Source organism: Notolepis coatsorum, assembly GCF_963971535.1.
Source record: "Notolepis coatsorum genome assembly, chromosome: 19".
Classification (NCBI taxonomy): Eukaryota; Metazoa; Chordata; class Actinopteri; order Aulopiformes; family Paralepididae; genus Notolepis; species Notolepis coatsorum.
The window spans coordinates 72,416,161-72,439,693 of NC_140183.1; the positions used below are offsets into that span (position 1 = coordinate 72,416,161).

At 44.4% G+C, this 23,533-nt stretch overlaps 1 protein-coding gene across 1 annotated transcript in view; it reads left to right on the top strand.

Moving 5' to 3' along the window:
• The window catches only part of znf804b (zinc finger protein 804B), a gene marked incomplete at both ends in the record, with an annotated part of 141,164 nt that extends 138,794 nt beyond the window's left edge, over positions 1–2,370 (top strand). The window contains 2 exon segments of the mRNA XM_084336694.1: positions 36–2,183; positions 2,185–2,370. Coding sequence (XP_084192820.1) covers positions 36–2,183; positions 2,185–2,370 — 2,334 coding nt within the window.
• Between the last annotated feature and the right edge of the window lie 21,163 nt (positions 2,371–23,533).

The window sequence follows — 23,533 nt, forward strand, 5'->3', positions numbered from 1 at the left end:
GGAGGAGGAGGAGGTGGGGGGAGACTGGGAGGAGGAGGAGGGCGCGGGGAGCAGGGAGCAGCTGTCTCACGGGGAGATGTGAGGCTGAGGGGGTATCTGTCGCTGTCGGGGAGAGAGGGCCTCACAGGAGCCGCAGCGCAGAGTCCCGCTCACACGGAGAGGAGGACGAGGCAGAGCACTGGAACACACACTCCGAGCTCCGCAGACAGACGGGAGACAGTGACGGAGAGCGGGAGGGGGAGAGGGGGGGAGACGCGGTGTCATTCCCCTGGCGTCCTCACTTCTCCCCTCACTCTCGTGTCTCCCCGGGAAGTAACTCAAAGTTGTCCTGGGAAAGGGGTCACCATGGCAACCCCAGGGGTTTCATTGACTACTGTTACCCTGACAACAACCGAGGTAGCAGCCTGGCGAGAAAGAGAAAGCTCCTCCACAGGGACAGGAAACGCATTCACAGGAAGAGTGAGAGTTCAGGGCCCTGGGAGGCCTGGGGGGAGATGGAGAGAGGCAAAAGAAGAGCAGGGCACGCGGAGAGCAAGGACAGGGGAGGACTGCTTTCAGAAACAGAGCAGCGGGAATGGCTGAGAGGCGGCAGCCCTGCAGGTAGTGGAGTGGGCCGGGCGAGGGCCGAGTGGAACAGGAACAGGACTCTGGAGTGGGACCACACGGCGAGGTTCAGCCCCAGCCCTGGAGGCTGGAGCAGGAGAAGCAGACACCTGAGCGCAGAGCCAGACCCCGACTGGGACAGGTGCAGTGTGGACAGGTGGACCTGGGGCAGCGGTGACAGCTGGGAGGACAGGGGGACACAAAGGTCCAAGTCGGGCCCCTGCAGGGAGAGCAGAGACAGCCCCGGGCGTGTGTGCAGGTGGGCCGGCAGCAGGCGCTCCAGCCGCAGACACTTCTCCAGCCCCGAGTGGTGGACAGGCAGGCGCACACACAGCCCCCAGTGTGTCTACGACAGACAGGCCAGCAGGCTGCCCAGTCCTGGTTCCTGCAGCCCCGGCAGCACCACCAGCGTGTCCGAGCTGAGCGGGGAGTGGAGCAGAGGCAGTGCCCGCTCAGGGCTCACCTTGGACGGGCTGGCGGCCGATTCCAGCAGGCCTCTCCCTGGACGTCACCGTGGGGCTCTGAGCCTCTCCTCCCCTCAGAAGAAGCATAGCAGCCCCTCCTCCACCTCCTCTAGCTTGACCTCCGCCTCCCTCTCTCGCTCCTCACCCCCCAGGGAGGCCAGCCCCGGTACAGTGGCAGCACCCTACCCCGGCGTCTCACTCCCAGGCCTGACCGCGCACACTATGGCTGCTGGTACCAACGTGGATACACAGCCTAAGGAGCCCGATGCTGAGCCCGACCGAGGCCTTCTGACCAGCTCAGACAGAATCCCCCCAGCACTGCCCTCCAGAAGGCCGGCCAGGACACTGCTCCTACCTATGATAGGCAAACGGCCTGCAATCCAGAGGAAGGCCAAGAGAAGAAAGGAACTGGAGGAGAAGAGTCAGGAGAAGTATGTAGAAGAAAAGGAGGAGGAGGAGGAGGAGGAGGAGGAGGAGGACAGGAAGGACAGTAGGGGTGTGGACGAAGGATCAGTCGCCCACAGTCAACAGTGTCCTCGGGAGGTGGTCGCCACCAACCCCGGCAACATGTCCTCTACCTGCCAATCACAGCCCAGACCTGGGGATGGACACCAATCACCACCCATCAGCTTCAGTGCAGAGGAGATGGACAAGTACCGCCTCCTGCAGGAGCAGGCTAGGGAGCACATGCAGAGGGTTCTAGAGCGGACACGGGAGAGGACGGAGACGACTGCAGAACCGTATCCAGACGTCTACACGCGCGCCTCGCAGACGGAGATCCGCGAGACTGCAGGGGAGCAATACACTACAAGTCCCGCCTCCATGCCTAACCCCCCGCAGCCCCGAACCCATTCCATCCCGTCACACGCGCATCTGACATCATACACACGGACCCAAGCACAGTGCGCCCCACAGTTGACTCTCCCACTTACCCACATGACCTCACAAGAGCCCTATACTCCGTCTATCCCACTGGGGGTCCATAACCTCTCTCCCCCTCCGCCCTCTCCGCCCCTCCCTAGCCTCCATCACATCATCCTGCGGCACACAGCCCTCCCCGTGGCCTCCTCGCCCCTCTCCCCTGCTCTCCACCCGCTCCCGGCCAACCTGCCCCACCCCATGTCCCCTCTTCACCTCCCTCTCCGCCACCCTCACCTCTCTCCCTTCTCCCTCTCCTCCCTGTTCCCCTCCATCCTCCTGTCCCACCCTCCCCTCTCGCTCCTCTCCCCCTCCGTCGCCTTCCACCACCACCACCCCACGCCCCCCCTCGCCCGCCTCTCTCCGGTCACCCTGCACCCCCTGAACCCGCAGCCCTTCGCGGGCCGAGCGGGGCCACCGCTGAGGTTCCAGCAGAAGGCGTTGTGATTCCGTCTGAGTGGTAGAGAGCCGCGCGAGAGGCTCCTCCGCATCGATATAGTCTTGAATGAGACCGAGCTTTTCTGGTTGGAAATAAAGAGCCTATACGTGTACCATCTGAACTGAGCGGCAGATGGGAAGGAATTAACTGGGCAACGTACATACAGGCAGATGCACGCACAAACGTACACACACACACACACAACTGAGAGAGACACACACACATAGAAATGAGAGAAACACACGCACACGCACACAGTCAAACTATTGACTGATGTGAAATGAAAATGCGTTTTCCCATTTAGTCTCCTGTTGCACCAGACGTGAGAAATGCGTCTTTGATCTTTTTTCTTTTTTTCTCCATCGCTCCTCATTCAGGTCCTGAATGAAAGGGAATATAGTGCACCTGGTATTTAAAGACCGGCGGTTGCCGTCACATCTTCCGAACATTAGACGGAGCGGCTGTCTTTTGAAGTCTTCTCCACGAGACAGAGCCACGCATAGAGATAACACTAGAGAGGAGACAACCCATGACATTTGCCGTTGATGGGGAGTGGGATAAATAGAAGAAAGGCAGCCATCTTGCCTGGGTAAACTATTGTTCGAATCATCAATGTCTCAGCCGATATCGTTTCATCAGAAAGAGAACTAAAAACAGGAACTTAAAAGTATTTTCTTTATGGCTCTTTATTGCTTTATTGCATTTTCTACTTTACCACTTGTGAAAATACAGATGGGAGTTAATGATTGGAAATATTTCCCTTCATCCAGTTAATCCCCAGCTCCAAAAAGAATGAATACTCAAAACTATTCATTCAAGTAATTATTATTAGATTCTCTTGGCCACTATTAGCAAATCTGATTAGTAGGGACACACAATAGTACATTATTAGGTCTCTACCTAAGAAAGTGAGATATGTATACCTAGAAAATCATTACACGAAGATAGGAAAAAACCTAAATGCAAAAAAATGCAATTAAGTTGTACTTCCGCCTTAGCTCATCTGTAGAAAATGTATTCCAGTAAAATAGTTCCAACTATTATAGACACTGTAGGTGGTTAAAAAGGTAATGCAGTGAATTATGACAGTTAGTGAAAGGTAAAAAATAAATGCTATCTTTCTCATTAGCTTCAACTCATGCAGGTTTAGAACTGTACCCAGGTCAGATGGCTGCCATATGGCCTCTACTGTGTTGTATCTATGGAGCCATGCCTCTCCCCCTATCTCCATATCATGCAGGTTATGTTAAAGGAACACGCCAAACATTTTGGGAGATTAGCTTATCGTCTTCTCCAGAGAGAGACAAGAAGATAGATACCAGTTTCCTCGTTCAGTAGAAAGCTATCTGGCTGCACGTTAGCCTAGCTTAGCACAATGAATGGAAGCGGACATGACCGGTTAGCTTTCGGGAGAAGTGTTAGTTGGACAATGCCTAGGCTAACCGGCCATGTCCGCTTCCATTCATTGTGCTAAGCTGGGCTAACATGCAGCCAGATAGCTTTCTACTGAACGCACAGAGAGGAAACTGGTATCTATCTTCTTGGGAGCTAATTTCCCCAAACGTTGGTGTGTTCCTTTAAGTCAGAGGAAGTCTTTCAACTCACTCACATACACAATGTCTGGGGGGCATCACACAGCCATGTCCACACTGTGTGTGTGTGCGTGTGTGTGTGTGTGTGTGTGTGTGTGTGTGTGTGTGTGTGTGTGTGTGTGTGTGTGTGTGTGTGTGTGTGTGTGTGTGTGTGTGTGTGTGTGTGTGTGTGTGTGTGTGTGTGTGTGTGTGTGTGTGTGTGTGTGTGTGTGTGTGTGTGTGTGTGTGTGTGTGTGCGTGCGTGTGTACGTACGTGCGTGAGAGATCATCCTAGAGGTAACCCCTAATATGCACACATACTGTAAATAAACAAATATATATACACACATCCATACACACAAACACTCAAACACACACGCAGAAAGAAGAAAGAGAGAACACAGAGGGAAGAGCGATAACCACTTTCCATATCTGACACATGTAGGCCTGGAATTGTATTGCAATTTGTCTCTTTAATGTAAATATGTTGACTGTGAGCGATAACATTAGAGTCATGGGAGAACAGTGAAATTAAAGGTGAGTTCAACCTTGCTTTGTGGTGTGCTGTTTGTTCCGTGCTCCTGGTGCCCGAGGCTTACGCTGCAACTTCTACTCCTGAATGTATTCATAACGTGTCACCGACTGATGCCTCTTTTCAGCGCAGACAACAGTGGCAGCAGCACGAAGGTATTTTCAGACAGTAAGCGACGGTCCGCCCGCGCGGAGACTCTCCGCGTGCCTCCTCGTGTGAATAGATAGGCAGACGGGCGCTCCGCCAGTAAACGTCTGGCGCTCCGCGCACGGTAACTATAGAAACGGCCTCTGAGCACTGCTGTATACCCCTGGTAGACCGTGCTACTATAATTATTCGCTAATGGTCGTTAATTATTAGCTAATTATTCGCTAACGTTAGGCAGGGGTTAATGTGGCTGCTATGATATTATGTGTTTTGGCCACTATTCTAGAAGTGGCTGGATTCTAGAAGATATCGTGATCTGGCACACAAGATCTGGCACATCAGGTTCGCTATTCACCCTGCCACTTCTGAACAGGAAATATTTGCTAGCATAGTTATTAGCTAATAATAATAATAATAATAATAATAATAATAATAATAATAATAATAATAATAATAATAATAATAATAATAATAATAATAATAATAATAATAATAATAATAATAAAAACCTTCTCACTGTCTTTTTACTATTATGTACCTTACTACTATGCTACTATTCTTATACTACTACCTATCATGCTAATATGTCTATACTACTAAGCACTCAGAGTGTAACACTCGTGACAATTTGACGAACAACGCCACTGACCCTTAGCTGACAGAGATGTAGCCTACCCCTCCTGCTGACTTGTTATTCACTTTGGCGCTTTGGATAAGGGTGAGCTGACAGCTAAATGTAAATGTAATAGGCTAACATAAACAAGACCTGAGTAAACATAAACAAGAGTTTATACGGATCATAATCGGCTCTCTGTTTATGTCCAAAGCAGTTTATATCGGGGGGGAACTCATAGAATGCTTTTCTTCCATATTTTGTTTTTTTGTATGGTGTGAGTGGAGACGCTCTGTGTCACATGGTAAAAAGTTCAAGACAATTCGACTCCGGCAGCAGGCTGGCGGTTGTGTGTCTGTGTGTGTGTGTATCTGTGAGTGTGTGTGTGTGTGTGTATGTGCGTGAGACGAGCATGAACACGTCTGTTTCACGGGATTGTGCCCTGCTTGTCGCTCCGCCTGTTAAGGACTGCCCTCGCCCCTCGCCTGCGCACCCACTCGGCTCTCATTGAAAATCAATTACTTAGGCGCTCCAATCGCTCGTCTGAAAAGACCATGAGAGCTTAGTCACTGGGGGGGGGGGGGGGATAATGCAATGCAATGTTGCTGCTCCACCATAATCTGTTCCATTTGAGTACGACTCTCAACGTGATTCTTACAACAACATAATGATGCACTAAGGTTTCTGATCATTTATTAAACAGGTGTGTGTCCACCAATGCAAGAGACTGCGGTCTCGACTCCCGGAGTCAGCATTGCCTTGGCTTGGGCTGATCGCTATACTAACTCGTTTGGCTGGGTGGGAAACTGGCGTTGTGGACAGCGACGCCTACAGGTCAGGTCTGGGCGCTTGCTCAGCGGAGGCAGGACTTGAGGAAGGCAGCGTGACCTCCCACGCGTTACACTTCACCAATGAGAGCCCTCGCTGCCAGGTGAGAAGAGAGCCACTGGCTGTCGCTGCACGTGTCGGAGGAAGCGTGCGGATACTTCAGGGTTCCCTTGTACCGACCAGTAGGAGAACATGCGCACAACAATCAGGTAGGGGAGGGGGGGGGGGGGATTGGCACAACGACTAAATTGGGACGGGGAGAAAACAGAGAAAAATCGGAGAAAGAGAGATAAAGAAAAAAAACAGGTGTGTGTCGTAGGCCTTTGCAGAAACGTACACAGACTATGTCGAGATGTAGACTCAACGAGATGGCCTATGATTACGTGAGTGTGAGTACTTAGGAATAAGCACCTTGAGGCAGTGTTGTGTCGAGTCACTAAATCTTGAGTTCGAGTCGAGTCTCGAGTTCCCATTACCCTAGTCCGAGTCATCAAGGTTGAGTCCAGAGCTGACATACAAATAAAAAAAAGGTCTACATTAAACATAAATGACAAAAGGAGTTTATTTACATTGTGACACAATAGCCAAACAAATGAAATGCACTAGCCATCAATCTTTTGCCAAAGGGCCTATTACATGGATTTTTTAAATAGAAATAACTGTATTTATCAATTAACAAGTCTGAGTCCTCGTATGCACCTTCCGAGTCCGGAATGCAGTCAATGCTCGAGTCCAAGTCCAAGTCTGTGTCATCAGTGCTCAAGTCCAAGTCGAATCACGAGTCCTGAAAATCAGTCCATGACTCGGACTCGAGTACAACAGCACTGCCTTGAGGTTCCTTGAAGGAATGAGGAGCGTGTAGACTGAACGAGCTAGCCTACATTGCGTGCTCATTCCATGTAATTGTGCTTGAGTCTGCACAGTCCTGAATGATGGGATACATCTTATTCAGTGCATCTTCAAGAAACGGTATAACCCACGAGGGCCCTTGAGGGGGTCTCAGAAATCACTTTAGAAAATTGACAGTTTATTCGAAAAATTGCCCACTGTAATTGATCCATACGCTTAATGGCCGCGCATTAACAGCGGGAACTTCATCTTGATTAAAAAATAAATACATAAAATTAAACAGAAAGGCAACACAATAGTTATTTCTAAAATCAATCATGTTGTTCCATAATTATGTATGTATTGCAGTAGGTTAAAAATCAATGTGCGCTATTATCTGATGCCATACTGGATCTCGCACGCCTTCGCCTATAACGTCGGGCAGACGGTATAAACTGTTGTTAGGAATGCATGCTGGGTAATTGGGGGAGGGGCAGAGGTGGCGCGGCTGTTTGCCAAAGTGCTGATCCTTCCAGAAGCCGATGCTGAGGGAGCAGAACTGGGAGCCTGAACGCCATCCAGATGGTCTACGGAGCCGACTACCCAGAGTGCACTGAGGGATTGGATTGATATGCCCTCAGTGATATATCACAGAACCCAGTCCAGGGCCCAGGAGAAACAACCGCTAGAGGGTCACACACACACACACAGACATACACGCACACGCACACACACACAAGGGTAAGCTCCCAGTCCTGTGGTGTTGGCTGGCAATACGAGTAAACCCCTGTAGAGACTCAGTAATTAGAGCACAATTCTTCTCTCTCCTCCCCATGACCCCTGTGTGTGTGTGTGTCTGTGTGTGTGAGAGAGAGAGAAATAGAATCTCCACAGGGCCGCGCAGATCAAACAGACTGAGTGAAATATAGAACGGCAATAATTAGCAGCTGAGCATCAAACCTACTGTATCTATCTTTCTCTCCCTATTTGCCTCTCTCTCTGTCTCTGTCTCTCTCTTTGCCTCTCTCTCTCGGCCTCTCACACAGATACTCACAGAGCTCGCTCTCATCTTCTAGCTGCTCGTTTCTGAGCAGCTCAGACTCCAGATGTGTCACAGCACCGATCATTAGGAGACGTTATACCCAACCAAGCCGCTCCCATGGGCTCTTAACCCTTTCACAACCACACTACCAAAGAGTTAACACCCTTCCACTGCGACAATACAGAAGGTTAACCCCATTGCACTGCCACACGACAAAGGGTTGACACTTTCACAACCACACTACAGAAGGTTAACCATTTCACTACCACACTACAGAAGGTTAACCCTTTCACTACCACACTACAGACGGTTAACCGTCTGTAGTGTGGTAGTGAAAGGGTTAATCCTCTCTCATTTCCCATGCATATGCATTAAAAAAGAATCATAATCATAAAACACTCACATGGGGGGTACCGCGTGTCTATCCACAGTCACGATGGACTGTATAGTAAAGTGGCTGTGGACGTTAAGCGGTACTGCAAGTAAACTCACTCCCCAGAGGCATCCAGACCGCGTGTAGCTTTATGCCAAGCAAGCAGTGCAAAAACTTACCGTAGTGGCATGCAGTAATGCGCCTTTCATTTTCCGCCGCCCAGCGCCCAGGTCGCGCGGAAATAGGCTGTCTATTGCCATTCTCTTTGACAAACTCTAACCTTAACCAGCTCCTTAACAACGCCTAAACTTAACCGTTCTAACCTTAACCAACTCCGAAACCATGCCTAACCTTAACCATAGAAATTATATTGCCATTCTCTTTGACAAACTCTAACCTTAACCAGCTCCTTAACAGCGCCTAAACTTAACCGTTCTAACCTTAACCAACTCCGAAACAATGCCTAACCTTAATCGGCGAAAGAATACACGTTAAAAAAAATCACGTTAAAAAATATTTTCGATGGGATTCGAACTCGCCAGCAAACAAGCCATAGGATCCACAGCCATGTGTCCTTGCCAATTGAGCTATTGCTAGATACTGAATTTAGGGGCGGTGACTTATATATATTGAGCTCCGCTCGTGTCGCATGCGCGGGCACCTCGCGCGAGCACGCCGGCGCACGCACGCACCTGAGCGAGCACGCCGCCGCCGGTGCACGCACGGTAGCATTTGTCTGAAAAGAAGGGCGCTTTACCGCACTAGCGTGCGGTGACGAATGCGGAAGCATTTTTGCACTGCTTGCTTGGCATTAACGTACAGGCATCCAGACCCATTACTAAGAAGTGAATTCACCTCTTGGTCTAGTGGTCTGTGATGCCGCCCGCGGCGTGGGAGACCGGGGTTCAACTCCCACTCGGGGCATGTCAAATGAAGCTGGTTACACTAGCAAATGCATGCATGCACACACACACACACACACAAACCATCATAGAGACCAAAGTTTATTCAAAAGGCAAAGATGATCACCATAAGGTACATAAAATAGTACATATAAAATAGAAGTAGCAGTTGCAGGTCTCTTGTGAACATGAAGTAGATAGACAACTAGAGAGACATGTGTATGCTTTATTTATGATTGCTTATATGTAAACTCAATGTAACTGTAGATGAGGGAAACCACAGTTGCCTAATAAAGGTTTGAATGAATGAACATGACGACAAGGGAGAGAGAGAGATAAAGCACTGTTTTCAGAACATAGTTCAATCAGAATAAAACAAGACTCATGTGACTCTCTCAGCTCTCTCTCTCTCTCATACACACACACAGCGGTCACGTGGAGTACTAAATCATAATGTCACCGTGTTTCCTGTCAGTGACTGATTAAATCATTATCAAAGCCCTGAGATCCAGCGCCTGTTGTGTGTCACTGTTTTCGCGGTGTGTGTGTGTTTGTGCGTTTTCTATGTGCACACGTGTATTGATTTATGATCGAGAATAAGCTGTTTCCTCAGTCAATCGCTTCTGTGGCTTTAATGAGGTATAAAAACCGAAGCTGGCAGCCAGTCAAATACACACCCAGTCAGACAGAGTGCCGGACGCTGGGATCAGAACCACTCACATGGGCACAGCGTTTGACTGGTAGATTGTGGGTATAGATTGGAATGAGAACCAAGAGCTTCCTCCAGGCCACCAAAGTGAGTCATTGGTCAAAATTGCCATGCGGTATGAATTAGACTCACCCCATTATCTCTCTCTCTCTCTCTCTCTCTCTCTCTCTCTCTCTCTCCTCTCTCTCTCTCTCTCTCTCTCTCTCTCTCTCTCTCTCTCTCTCTCTCTCTCTCTCTCTCTCTCTCTCTCTCTCTCTCTCTCTCTCTCTCTCTCTCTCTCTCTCTTTCCCTCTCCTCTCTCCTTTATGATGTCGCTCTATCCGTCCATCCTCTCGGACTTGACCAGAAAAGTGGGGGCTGTATTGAGCTCCCCTGGTGATTCTCTACAGAAACGAAAGCCCCCCCCCCCCCCTCCCATTTCACCATAGCACCTCCTCTTGCCCTCCCTCTCTCTCTCCCTCTCTCTATCTCTCTCCTCTCTCTCTCTCCCCCGCTCCATCATTCCTTACATCCCTCAATCATCAGAGTGCTGCTGTTCAGCACATGCCCTTCCGTCATTTGCTCTGCAGCATTATCATTACACAGAAAAAGCACTTGAATACCTTTCACTTCCAACGACACTTCTGAAAAGCTCCCCCCCAGCGATCCCAAGGCACATAGCACGGAGCTGCTGCAGCCCTTCAATTTACCACCGCTTTGACTCCACGCTCTTCTGGGAAATAGCCATTTTTACCCTATAGGCCACTAAGATGGATCTTTATCTATCCCCGGAGGGGGGTTTGGGAAGCAATAGCAGAGGGAGAGGAAGGGTACAGGCAGGATAATAAGAATAAAATATGAGAATAAAAAGAAAATGAAGTATACAAATATAGTGAGAAAGATACCTAGAAAATAAGGATACAGGTCTGAACTGCACTGGATCTCTGGACAGGTGGGACATAATGTTAACTTATTATCAATAATATCACTATTATGTATTGTGGCAGATATCATCCCTCGTCACTTGGTTATGTGGAGGAAGGGCGATACTATTGCCACGGGCAGAGGAGGAAATTAAGGAGTTGATTGGGACTGATAGAATACACCTGTGCACCACATGATCACCCACACCCCCCCCCCCCCCCCCCCCACACACACACACACACACAGAGACACACACAGCATAAAGCCCTAGGAGAGACAGAGAAAGGTTGAGTGGAGGTGAGGAAGGAGCAGAGATCGTGGAGAGAGTGTGATATACTGAGTTTGTGAGGTGAGAGCGAGAAGGTGTCCGTGGTACTGGACCCTGGACTGGCTGAGATACCCCCCCTTGTGAAACTGACCCTGGACCGGACGACAAACCCTGAGTATTGAACATTCCCTTTTTGTACGAGAGCCTGGAACGTGTTTTGACCCTGGACTGAATTTTGACTACTCTATTGCCTATCGGACTTGTACTTTGGATCAATAAATATCACCTGTTTATTGAAATTGTGCTTGTGTGGACATTGGAATAGTTTGTTTTGGTCCGTGTCGAGCCTGAACACCACAAGGCTCGTCACAGTATGTACAGCCCACCTAGGTATAATCTACAGACTCTATCAATAATATAACTATGTAGGGGAGAACGGGATTGGTTCTATCACGGGTTGGTTGTCACATTCATTATATTTTGCCACCAAAAGGTGCTGTCTCCCAGCTCTCCTACATATAGTCTTCTTTGGAGTAAGACAGCTGAACTTGAGGTGAAAGGACCTTTTGTGTTCAAGTCAAGTCAAGTCAAGAGTTTTATTTGTCACGGCATACAAGTATACAGTGAAATGTGGGGGGGGGGGTCTTGCCCGCAACGATTGTGCATAATACAATAATAATAATAATAATAATAATAATAATAATAATAATAATAATAATAATAATAATAATAATAATAATATAATAAGAATCCAATAGAACAACATTGTGCAATAATACAAGTAATCAAAGTAGGGCATATCGGTATATGTGTTTTTCATGTGAAATTGTAAATATTCAGCTCCTCTGTATTTTTCGTCTAGGCTTTTACACAATGAGTTTATAATGAAACAATTGTTACCCTTAAAAAGTGTGAAGGGAAAGCTATAGTTTAGATGGTTGCTAGCCGTGATACTAGCAAGACATTCCAGTTGGGGTTGGTCGTCACATTCTCTTTGGGGTTGGTTGTCACATGTGACATGCCAGTGCTTTTAATGAGCACAATGTTGGCCGTTTCGGCACCGACTCGGAGGAGGTGATGGATGAGCTGAGGACAGACCGAGCAGTGCCCAATGCACACCAGCCCAGCCCACCTACCAAGCCTAGTACATCCCAGCCTAGACCACCTACCAAGCCTAGTACATCCCAGCCCAGCCCACCTATACCAAGCCTAGTACATCCCAGCCTAGACCACCTACCAAGCCTAGTACACCCCAGCCCACCTATACCAAGCCTAGTACATCCCAGCCTAGACCACCTACCAAGCCTATCCAGCCCAGCCCACCTATACCAAGCCTAGTAGATCCCAGCCTAGACCACCTACCAATCCTAGTACACCCCAGCCCAGCCCACCTATACCAAGCCTAGTACATCCTAGACCACCTGCCAAGCCTAGTACAGTAGTTATGTTCATGTTAAAATGGTATAATCTACAGACTCTATCAATAATATCACTACAGTATGTTTCAAGATTCAAGAGGTTTATTCATCACATACATACATACACAAGACATATAGTGAAATGAAGGTGGCCATGCCCATTTCGATTGTGCAAAAAATACAGATAATAATAGAATAAAATAGAATAGATAATAAAAAAGTACTAAGATTAAAAACAATACAATGCTAAACTTACGGATTAAAAGGTAATGAGTCCTATATGTACACTACTATACAATATCCAGTTATGTTCCTTTAAGTGACCTTTTTTCTTTCCTTTAAAGTGACCTTTTCTTATGTGTTTAAAGTGACCTGTGGTGTGTTTGTGTGTGATAGAGTGCAGAATGTGTGGTTTGTGTGTGCGTGTGTTCATGTGTGCTTGTATGTGGAGAGATCAGTGTTCAATGTTCTGATGGCCTGAGGGAAGAAGAAGCTTGAACAGGCTATTGTTGGAGTGGTGAGGGTCTTTCATTATTCTGCAGGCTCTGGATTTGCAATTCCTATTGTATAAGTCCTGCAGGGGTGGTAGTGCAATACCCGCAGTACGCTCTGTTGAGCACACCACTCTCTGTAGGGCCTTCCTGTCCTGGGCAGTGCAGTTTCCAAACCAGGCAGTGCTGTTCCCAGTCAGGATGCTCTCTACAGCCCCGGAATAGAAGGAGTGGAGTATCTTCCCCGATACTCTGTACTTCCTTAATTGTTAAGCCGTAAGGTCTCCCAATTGGGGGACCCTGCTTTTCTTTATCATAAATCGATCAATAGAGACCGTATTAGATCCCCAATTATCATATGGGGTATCATTGGAAAGCCACACTCATTGGCTACAACCCTGTCCAAAATCTTTCGAGATCGCCAAATGATTGACGGAGCTAGAGCCCCCGGAGGTCGGGGGTGGTAATGTGTACTTTGGTGCACGCCTCACATATCGGCATGTAACTCGAGAACCGCTGAACCGATTTTGTCACCTGAAAGGGAAATTGACAGGCAACAAATATGGCTATAATTCCATCTATATATTGTATTAAAAGAAATGCACACCCGAGCCGCTAGAGGTCAGCAAAGTGGCGCGTCGCGAATCGTCCTCATGAGGGCCCACATGTGTTTTTTTTGTTGTTTTTTTAGCCAAGAGTAAAGACCATAACCCTATCAAAACAGCAGTCAAAGTGTATATTTTCATTTTTACCGATGTTTTGTAAGATTTACCGAAAATAAGAATTTATCGGAAAAATGCTAATTATATCTCTTTTATCGTAAAAAACGTGAGGAAATGACTAATATCCATCCATAGATGTATGATTTGGCCATAATAAGGTCAAGGTCAAATATGAATTTATAATTAAAATCGATTATCATTTATTACTGTATCTACAAATCCTTCTGTTTAATCATCTTCCCTTTATTCATTTGCTTAGATTTTTTGTACACTTGATCTCAATAAGGTGGTGAATGAGCTCAGTGAGCAAGCTCGGTTCTCGCACAATTGTAACAGTGTTATTCACCGGCACAGATGCAAAAAAATATCATCATTTATATTCTTTTTTTCATTACAATTTACTCAAGACTAGTAAGAGACACAATATTTCTGACACTGGGAATACATACCCCCAGGTCCCTAGATGTTCCTAGATACCAAGAACATGAAAATTGACCTTGTAGAAGTGGAGAAATCTTCCATTTACTTAGGCATGTACCTTTAGGCGACATTTCTGAAAATAGGGCTACAGCTTAACAGCTTCCTCTTAAGCCCGGAGCCTATTTTCTGAAAATCTGCCTAAAATACCTACCTAAGTAAATGGAATATTGCTCCACTTCTACAAGGACCATTTGCATATTCTTGGTATCTAGGGACATCCATGGACGTCAGTGAATGTATTCCCAGTGTCAGAAATATTGTGTCTATTACTAGGCTTGCTTAAATTGTGATGAAACAAAGGAGAATATGAATTATGATTTTTCTTTGCATCTTTGACAGTGAATAACACCATGCTAATAATGACCAAACATTAAAAACTGCCACTGATCTCGTTCAGTACCTTTTTGAGATCATGTGTAAAACAAATATAAGGAAATGAATAAAGGGAAGATGATTAACACCTTCCGTGCCACACACGAGAATACTCAGGTTTATTTATAGGTGGTTGAAAGCCACTCACGAGATTTCTCGGAATTATTATTATTATTTTTCTTTTGCGATCTGAAATCATATTGCATCCATCACCCGAGCCTACCCGAGTATAGCCGAGCGGCGCCGGCGATCATTGTGGAAACAAGCGCCCCCTGTCGTCTCCCAGATGACATAAGGGATTTTGGAATGGACTCAATGAAAATGAATGGGGGAAAAAATCCGGTACTCCACATTTTCCAGTCCACTGATGCAGCCGGGGTTACCACAGTTCATTCTGGATCCTCTGAGCCCCGCGGATCATGGAGTTCTACTGTATCGCGTTGGATCCATACACTTATCGATTTTTCCGAATGGTGATCAGGAATTGGAATATACCAGTTGGATACCATCTGATGTCAGGTAAGGACTCTATGTTATCAGTGTTAGGATAATCAGACTAATTTTGATGAAGTTATAAGCTGTTTTGTGAAATGTCCTCTTTCGGTTTCACTGTAAAAGTCCGAGAGGAAATCAACGGGGCGATTATCCGTGCGCGGCTCGAATGTGCTTGCGTGCACGTATAATATTGATCATCTAGCGTTTATTTGAAAACGATTCATAAAAAGGCCGACGAATATCAACGTTGTGGAATATTCCAGTAAAAGACGATTTTCATAGAATGCTCCAGAATGGGCTGTTTTTTATCTGAAACGGGTGCTTTTCTAAATGCTCTGAAACGGAAACGACGTGATAAAAAAACAATCTGCCTTGACAGCACTGACTGGAAAATAGTCTTTGATAATGTGATGGGCAGATTAGACACATAGCCATAATTTAAAACATAGATTAGGCGATATTAACGTTAACATTGGCGCCGATGGTGGCATTCAGCGGGTAAAAAGGAAAACCCGGCGTGGCGCTCAAAGTGTTAACAGAAGGTTCTTTAGATACAGTACTGAATTCTCCCATCCGGACCAATGCAATTTTAAATATTATTATAGAATATAGAATAGCAGGGGCGGCCGGGTAGCACAGCGGACTAAGCGTCTGTCTACCACTGCAGAGACACTGGTATCGAATCCGGCTGTCAGCAGTGCCTCCGGCTTGGCCGGTCATCATACTTGTGGGGCGGCTTTGGCTCAGGGGTAGAGCGGGTCGTCCAATGATCGAAGGGTTGGTGGTTCGAATCCCGCTCAAGCCCATGTCCATCCCATTGCCGTTGTGTCCTTGGGCAAGACACTTAACCTACTTGCCTCGTATGAATGTGTATGCATGTGAATGAATGTTGGTGGTGGTCGGAGGGGCCGTAGGCGATGATTATTCGCCACGCTTCCGTGAGTCTGCCTCAGGGCAGCTCTGGCTGCAATTGTAGCTTACCACCACCGGTATGACTGTGTATGAACGAATAATGGACTCTGTAAGCGCTCTGGGGTCACTGGGGTGTCATGAAGAGCGCTATATAAATCCAATCCATTATTATTATTATTACTGGCTCAATTGGCAGAGTCAGCAGGAGGGAAGCCGGTGGGTGGTAATCTGGTCGTTGTAAACAGCGCCTCCTACAGGTCGGTCAGGGCGCCTGTACAGCGAGGAAGGGAAATGGTGAAGGTAGTGTGACCTCCCACGCGTTACACTTCACCAATGAGAGTCCTCACTGCCAGGTGAAAAGACAGCTGCTGGCTGTCTCCTATGTATCGGAGGAAGCATGTGATAGACTTCAGGGCTCCCTAGTGGGGGCACATGTGCGCAACGACCAGGAAGGGGAGGGGGAAAATTGGTATAACGACTAAATTGGGATGGGAGGAAAATACAGAAATATACAGTATCACCAGGCGTGCATAAGAACAGATAATGAAATCTACTGTAATCTACTGTACTTTTTATTTTCACCACGGTGCAACCGTTTTGAAACAAATTTCAGATCTAATTGTTGCTGCATGCTAACAATAGGGAAGAGAAACTAACTGCGTTTCAATATGTCAATAATTCTGTGGTATATTATCCCGAATAATAAGAGTTATTAAAAAAAATGCATACATAACTATGAACCTTGAACCCCATAGATCCTTTCAGGAAGTGTAGTTTTGAAAATTTCCAACGCAGATCCAGAGATATGGATGTCCGCTACTATGGCCGCCAAAAAACTACAATTCCCATGATTCAAGGTTTTCCAAAATGGTCACCTCTTGCAAAATAAACAGACATTTCGAAAAGGAAACTCTATCTAATAACACTTTAACCCAGGGGTCAGCAACCTTTACTATCAAAAGAGCCACTTTTCCCCCGTCCCACAAAATAAAATGCTCAGGGAGCCGCACAACCTATTTACCCTTAAAATGAAGATAACACAGTGTATAACGTTTTATATATCCCCAAGCATACGCCACATTTAGCATAAAACGCCTTACAATTGCATACCCAAAGTAATTAGCGATTTATAACTTTATACTTATAGCACACAGTTTGTTGCATTAATGGGATTATAAAGCAACAAAAAGAAACATTTAGACTTTTTATTGCTGTTTTTACCTGTTGTAACAAAGGAAAACCTCAAACTCTTATGAAGAGGAGAAAAAATACTGGCTGTGTAGACCTATTTTAAAATAAAACACAGAAGAGGAGACAAAACACTGGTGTCTGTAGACCGACTTTGAAATCAAACCCTGAACTATTCAGGTATATTTGAGTCCTTCCCTTATTTGTGGAACATTTATAAAATAAAAAGTAGTCCACTTTGAAAAAAGACTACCATGTGTAGACCTACTTTAAAATAAAACACAGAAAAGGAGAAAAAACACTGGCATCTGTAGACCTACTTTGAAATAAAACCCTGAACTATGCAGCTCTATTAGAGTCCTTCCCTTATTTGTGGAAAATCTATAAAATAAAAAGTTAATTTTTCGTTGTTCGCAAATTTCGCACCACATATCAGACATACAGGTAAGCCTTTTGTTGACTAAATATCTTAGTTGATGAAATTCTTTTTCATTTCAGTGTCACAGTATGACATCGATCTCTAAAAGAAAAAATTTATAAATAAATAAAAAGGTAAAAAAATATATATATACATTTTTTTTGTGTTTTATTTTTTTATTATTTTTTAAACATAACATAAAATTAGATATACAAGCATTAATTAACAGTACACATCCAATGAAATCACCATTTAAATAAATGTAGTATACGAGATATACACCTAATACTTGCTATCTAATACCCTACATACATATGCTCTCGCTCGCTCCCCCCCCCCCCCCCCCGGACCCCCACTTGGATAATCCATCCATTATCATTCGCTCCTAACCAGGCACTACAATTCATATGCTAGCTTTTATTCTCTCCACCACTTCTAACCACATTGCAATTTTGGTTTCACTGACAACCTAAAATTCTTGCTGTAGATATTTCTAGATAAATCACATCGAGATATGTAAGAACCCAAACCTTCCGACACATTTTTTCCGGTTGAAACCATCGTGATGCTATCAGCTTTTTAGCCGCTGTGATACCAGATAAAACTAATCTCTTTAGCTGTATAGGGACTGCAAACTCAAAAACATCATTCAACAGCAATACAGAGGGGTGTACAGGTATATTCAGAATTAAGAAATTTGATAATTGCTGGGACACTTCTTTCCAGAATATCTTAACTGGTGGGCAATCCCAGTACATGTGCATAAATGTACCCTCATCCCCATTTGTACATAAGGAGCATCTGGAGTCTTGTTTAAGTCCCATTCTGTTCAATCTTATAGGAGTCAGGTATGTCCTATGAATATAGTTAAGATTAATTTGTTGATGGTCCGGGTTACGTGACGCAATTCGAACGTTTGCCCAGACTTCTTGCCAATCAAAATTTATTTCCAGGTTTGGTATATCCCTCCTCCAGACTGAGTCTAGGGGGAGGATTCCATACGAGGGCGTTAGTAATTGATGATAAAAATTTGATACAAAACCTCTCGATGTCTCTCTTTCATAGAAGAATTTGTGATATCTGTGGTGTTCAATTGGTATCCTTAATGGGACTCCATGAGCCTTCAAACATACCAATAACTGTGCGTAAAAATAATGTGTGGAACTGGTGAGATTACATTTTTATGTATGTCTTTATATCTACAAAAACCCCGTTTGTTGAAAACATCTCCTAATGTGTGTATGCCCTGCTTTTCCCATTTAGGGTATCTTATAGGTCGTTTTCCAATCAGGAGTGCATTGTTATTGAATAGGGGAGTATGACTATGCCATTTATGGGTTAGAATATTTTTTTTGTGTTTCACGCCATATCCGGATCGCATGAGTAATAATGGGGCCAAATTTCAATTCGCATTGCTTAATTGATAATTTGGTGTATAGTCAAGTCAAGTCAAGAGTTTTATTTGTCACGGCCTTCAAGTATACAATGAAATGCGGGTGGTCTTGCCCGCAACGATGTGCAATACAGTGGTACAACATATAATAGAATCCAATAAAAAAACAACATTGTGCAATAAACAGGTAACAGGTAACATGGTGGGACATCTCGGTATCTGTACATAGTTATTTACAGAGCATATAGGACATGCTAGGTCCTTTGGTAGTGCAATACACTGTTACTGTTGTTATACTATTTTTAAAGTGACCTTTCCTTTTTGGCCATAAGTGTGGGCGTGTGCGGCATGTCTGGTGCTACTATATTTACTTCTAAGTTTCTCCAGGATACAGATGCTTGGGAATCAAACCAGGTTGTCAGTGGTCTTAAAGTGTACGCCGTAAAATAGTGGTAAAAATCTGGAAATGCCATACCTCCGTCGGCTTTGTTTCTCTGTGCGGTGGATCTTTTTATACGTGGAGGTTTGTTATTCCAAATAATTTTGTATGCGGTAGAGTGTAATTTTTTCCAGTAACCATCTGGAGGGGGTAACGGTAGCATTGAGCTAATGAAGTTGATTCTAGGTGGGACATCCATCTTAACTATTGATACCAGTGCCTGTACTGAGTTTTTAAGTTTGGAAATATATATATATTTCAATTTTTTTGGGCCAGGGAGCCGCAGCTGATTGGCTAAAGAGCTGCATGCGGCCTCGGAGCCGCAGGTTGCCGACCCCTGCTTTAACCTATTCCTAAACTAACGTATTGATGATAATATACATTATAAATGCTGTTGTGACATGGTTATGATGTTTATACTTGAATACGTTTGACAAAAAAAACTATACTTTTGTAGAACATTCTGGGGATATTGATTTATGACATGATGTCATTTTGGGACCGGTACCGGTCCCGTCGGGTGGAAGAGGTTGTCTCAGGTGATAGAGGCGCTGCTTTGCCTTTTTTTACCACAGTATCTATGTGTGTTGTCCATTGTATGTACAGCCCACCCTGGTATAATCTACAGACTCTATCAATAATATCACTATGTACAGTATGTACAACCCACCCTGGTATAATCTACAGACTCTATCAATAATATCACTATGTACAGTATGTACAGCCCACCCTGGTATAATCTACATACTCTATCAATAATATCACTTTGTACAGTATGTACAACCCACCCTGGTATAATCTACAGACTCTATCAATAATATCACTACAGTATGTACAGCCCACCCTGGTATAATCTACAGACTCTATCAATAATATCACTATGTACAGTATGTACAGCCCACCCTGGTATAATCTACAGACTCTATCAATAATATCACTTTGTACAGTATGTACAACCCACCCTGGTATAATCTACAGACTCTATCAATAATATCACTTTGTACAGTATGTACACCCACCCTGGTATAATCTACAGACTCTATCAATAATATCACTACAGTATGTACAGCCCACCCTGGTATAATCTACAGACTCTATCAATAATATCACTTTGTACAGTATGTATAGCCCACCCTGGTATACAGACTATGCCTCTATCACAGACTCTATATATAAAGCTATAAAGCTAGCCTAAGTCTACCCTGTACAAATAATACACAGTACTCCATACTAAGAATAGGTTTACCCTGGTATAAATAAACAGATTCAATTCAATTAAATCAATAAATATAAATGTGTGTATACAAATATGAAGACGTGAATGAATGAGTGGATGATATGTGAGTGCAAAGTATTGTCATTATACAGCACAAGTACAGTAGAATGAAAATACGTTTGGCATCCATATACGATATACAGTATACAGCATTATTGTACATGCTAGCATACAGAGTTATATGGGTTATATGCAGGTGTATACATAGGTATATAGAAGGATTATATGCAGGTATATTCAGACAGATGTGGTTATGTATATATATATTTATATATTATATATATATATATGTGTGGTAACATAAATGTATATATATGGTATATACAGCACAATTGTACATGCTATCATACAGAGTTATATGGGTATATAATATGAGGTAGGGGTAGTTATGATTATTGTGATTACATAGTTGTAGACATGAGTAGGTACTGTAGGTAGGTATAAATTGAGTATAGGCGACAGAGTTCAAAGTTCGTACATTATTTAAAAGTCTATCATTTCCACAGCAGGTAACCAAGTCAGTCATTGTCCACAGTAATAATAACAATAATAATAATACACTTTACTTGTATGGCACCTTTCATACAATAATTGCAGCTCAACATGCTTCACAGCAGCAAAAAGACACAGACTGACAAAATGAGCACAAGTGCAGACATATACAATTGTTTTTCACATTAGGATCTAACATCCCAATAGGCCACCTTGTTTATGTTTTGATTCTATTGCGGTTTTAAAATAGACAATAATAAAAAGAGTAAAATAGAATGGACAGAGTCAAATAGTGCAATAGTGCAGTGCAATAAAATAGTAGAATAGAATAGACAGTAAAATAGTGCAATAAATGTCATGCTAATAATAAAAAATGTTGCTTCACAAAAAAAAAAACAAGAACAAAAACACATACATACAGTACATACATAGTCTACATACCCACCCCCCTACAACCAACCCAGGAATCAGAGAGTGCATCCAAATTGGACGTCTCGTGCAAATGTCCACATGCCAACCTTCCCCCCAGCTATTTCCCATGTCCTATAAAACCTCAGTTATTCCTTTCCCCCCGGTGGCTCTTCTCTCTACATTCCATGGTTGCTTTAAAAACATTCATTGAGCTGCTGATCCTCCACGTCTCAGAATGAACCTATTTCCGAACATGATTATAACCTTATTTTAGTCTTACCATCCCCAAAGTGAAAAGGTTGGATGGCCTTCTCTGGTTGAAAGTCATAACTATCATTGGTATTTGTTTCTGAGCCCTTATTGGTAAACTTCCCTCTTACATCACATTCACAATGCTGTTGGAATGGAATCTTGTAACCTATTCTACACGTTCAAATGGCTGCTTGGTTCTTAGGGTTCCTCCAGTTTTCTCTGAACTAGGAAAAACTGCTTTTTCTTTTGATGCCTCCAACAACTGACTCTGAAGCTGAATATTCTTTTGGTGCATTTAAAAGTATGATCTCCGATTTTGTTGATTGATTGATTGATTGAAAACTTTATTAACAGATTGCAGAATGGGTACAATACAGTACAGCTCAATACACACAATTGTTAAGGGGATGCAGACCAGAGAAAGACTTTCGTCTTGTTTACATCAGGGTCCCCCATTTTCAATTCATCAGGACATATATGACATACATGACATACAGATAGTCAGTACTGCTACATCTATACATTTATGACATACCAGATTTGCAAATACAGTACTGTTTGTGATACAGAAGGAGTCAAGAAAAGGGAGTATATACATTTGACGTAGAAACTGTACATTGGAGGAGGTTGGGTGGGGGGGGGTTGGGTACATTGGGATATTGACAACCATACTGGGTAATTTACATTGGAGGTGGTTGGGGGGGGGGGGCACACTGTATAACCAAGTAAAACTGTACATTGAGGGGGGGGGGGGAGACACTGTACAAACAAACAAAATTGTACATTGGACTATTGACAAAACCATACTAGGTAAATGACTGTACATTGGAGGGGGTTGGGTTAGGATATTTACAGGGGCCAGTGTTGAATTGCAGTCTCCCGTAGGTGTCCCTTGAGAGAGGTTTTGAAAGTGGGTAGTGATCCACATTCCTTTACAGCTTTGGGTAGGGCGTTCCACATTGATGTGGCATAATTGCGAAACGTGTTTAGTCCCTTATTTGAGCCGAATCTGGGTTTAACATGATTTGTGGAGCTCCCTCTGGTGTTGTGATCGTGGTATTCACTGACCTTTGGGAAGTATTTTGACATGCACATGGGTACCTTGGTCGTGTAGTGTATCTTGTAGACCAGGCCCATTGCAAGTTGCTGTACTCTGTACTACATTCTGTTGTGGAAGGACAGCTCATTCACTGAGAGACTTACACTGCATCAGTGTAACTGAGGGGTACAATTCCCTGACTGTATTGTTAGATATGATATTTAATACCACTACCTCATGTACTTTAACTTCTGGCCACCCAGTACAAGATATAAGTATGATGAACACTTTCCCACCTGATGAAACGAACCAACACAAATGTACCAAATCGAAAGTTTAATACAGCAAAGGGTGTATACAACGATCACTTAATTACATTTATGACTTGAAATATGGAATATGCACTTTTATGGCAAATGAGTATTCGTAGGTAAATCAACATTGAATGTCCAATCTCTGGTTGCGCAGGGAGTAAGTATACAACCTGGAATATTTAGGAAAACGATAGCGATGGTACTTAAATGATTATAGCTGGATACACTAAGGGGGGGGGGGGGGTCCCGCTGGTTGTAAGACAGTAGGAGGGGGGGTTAGA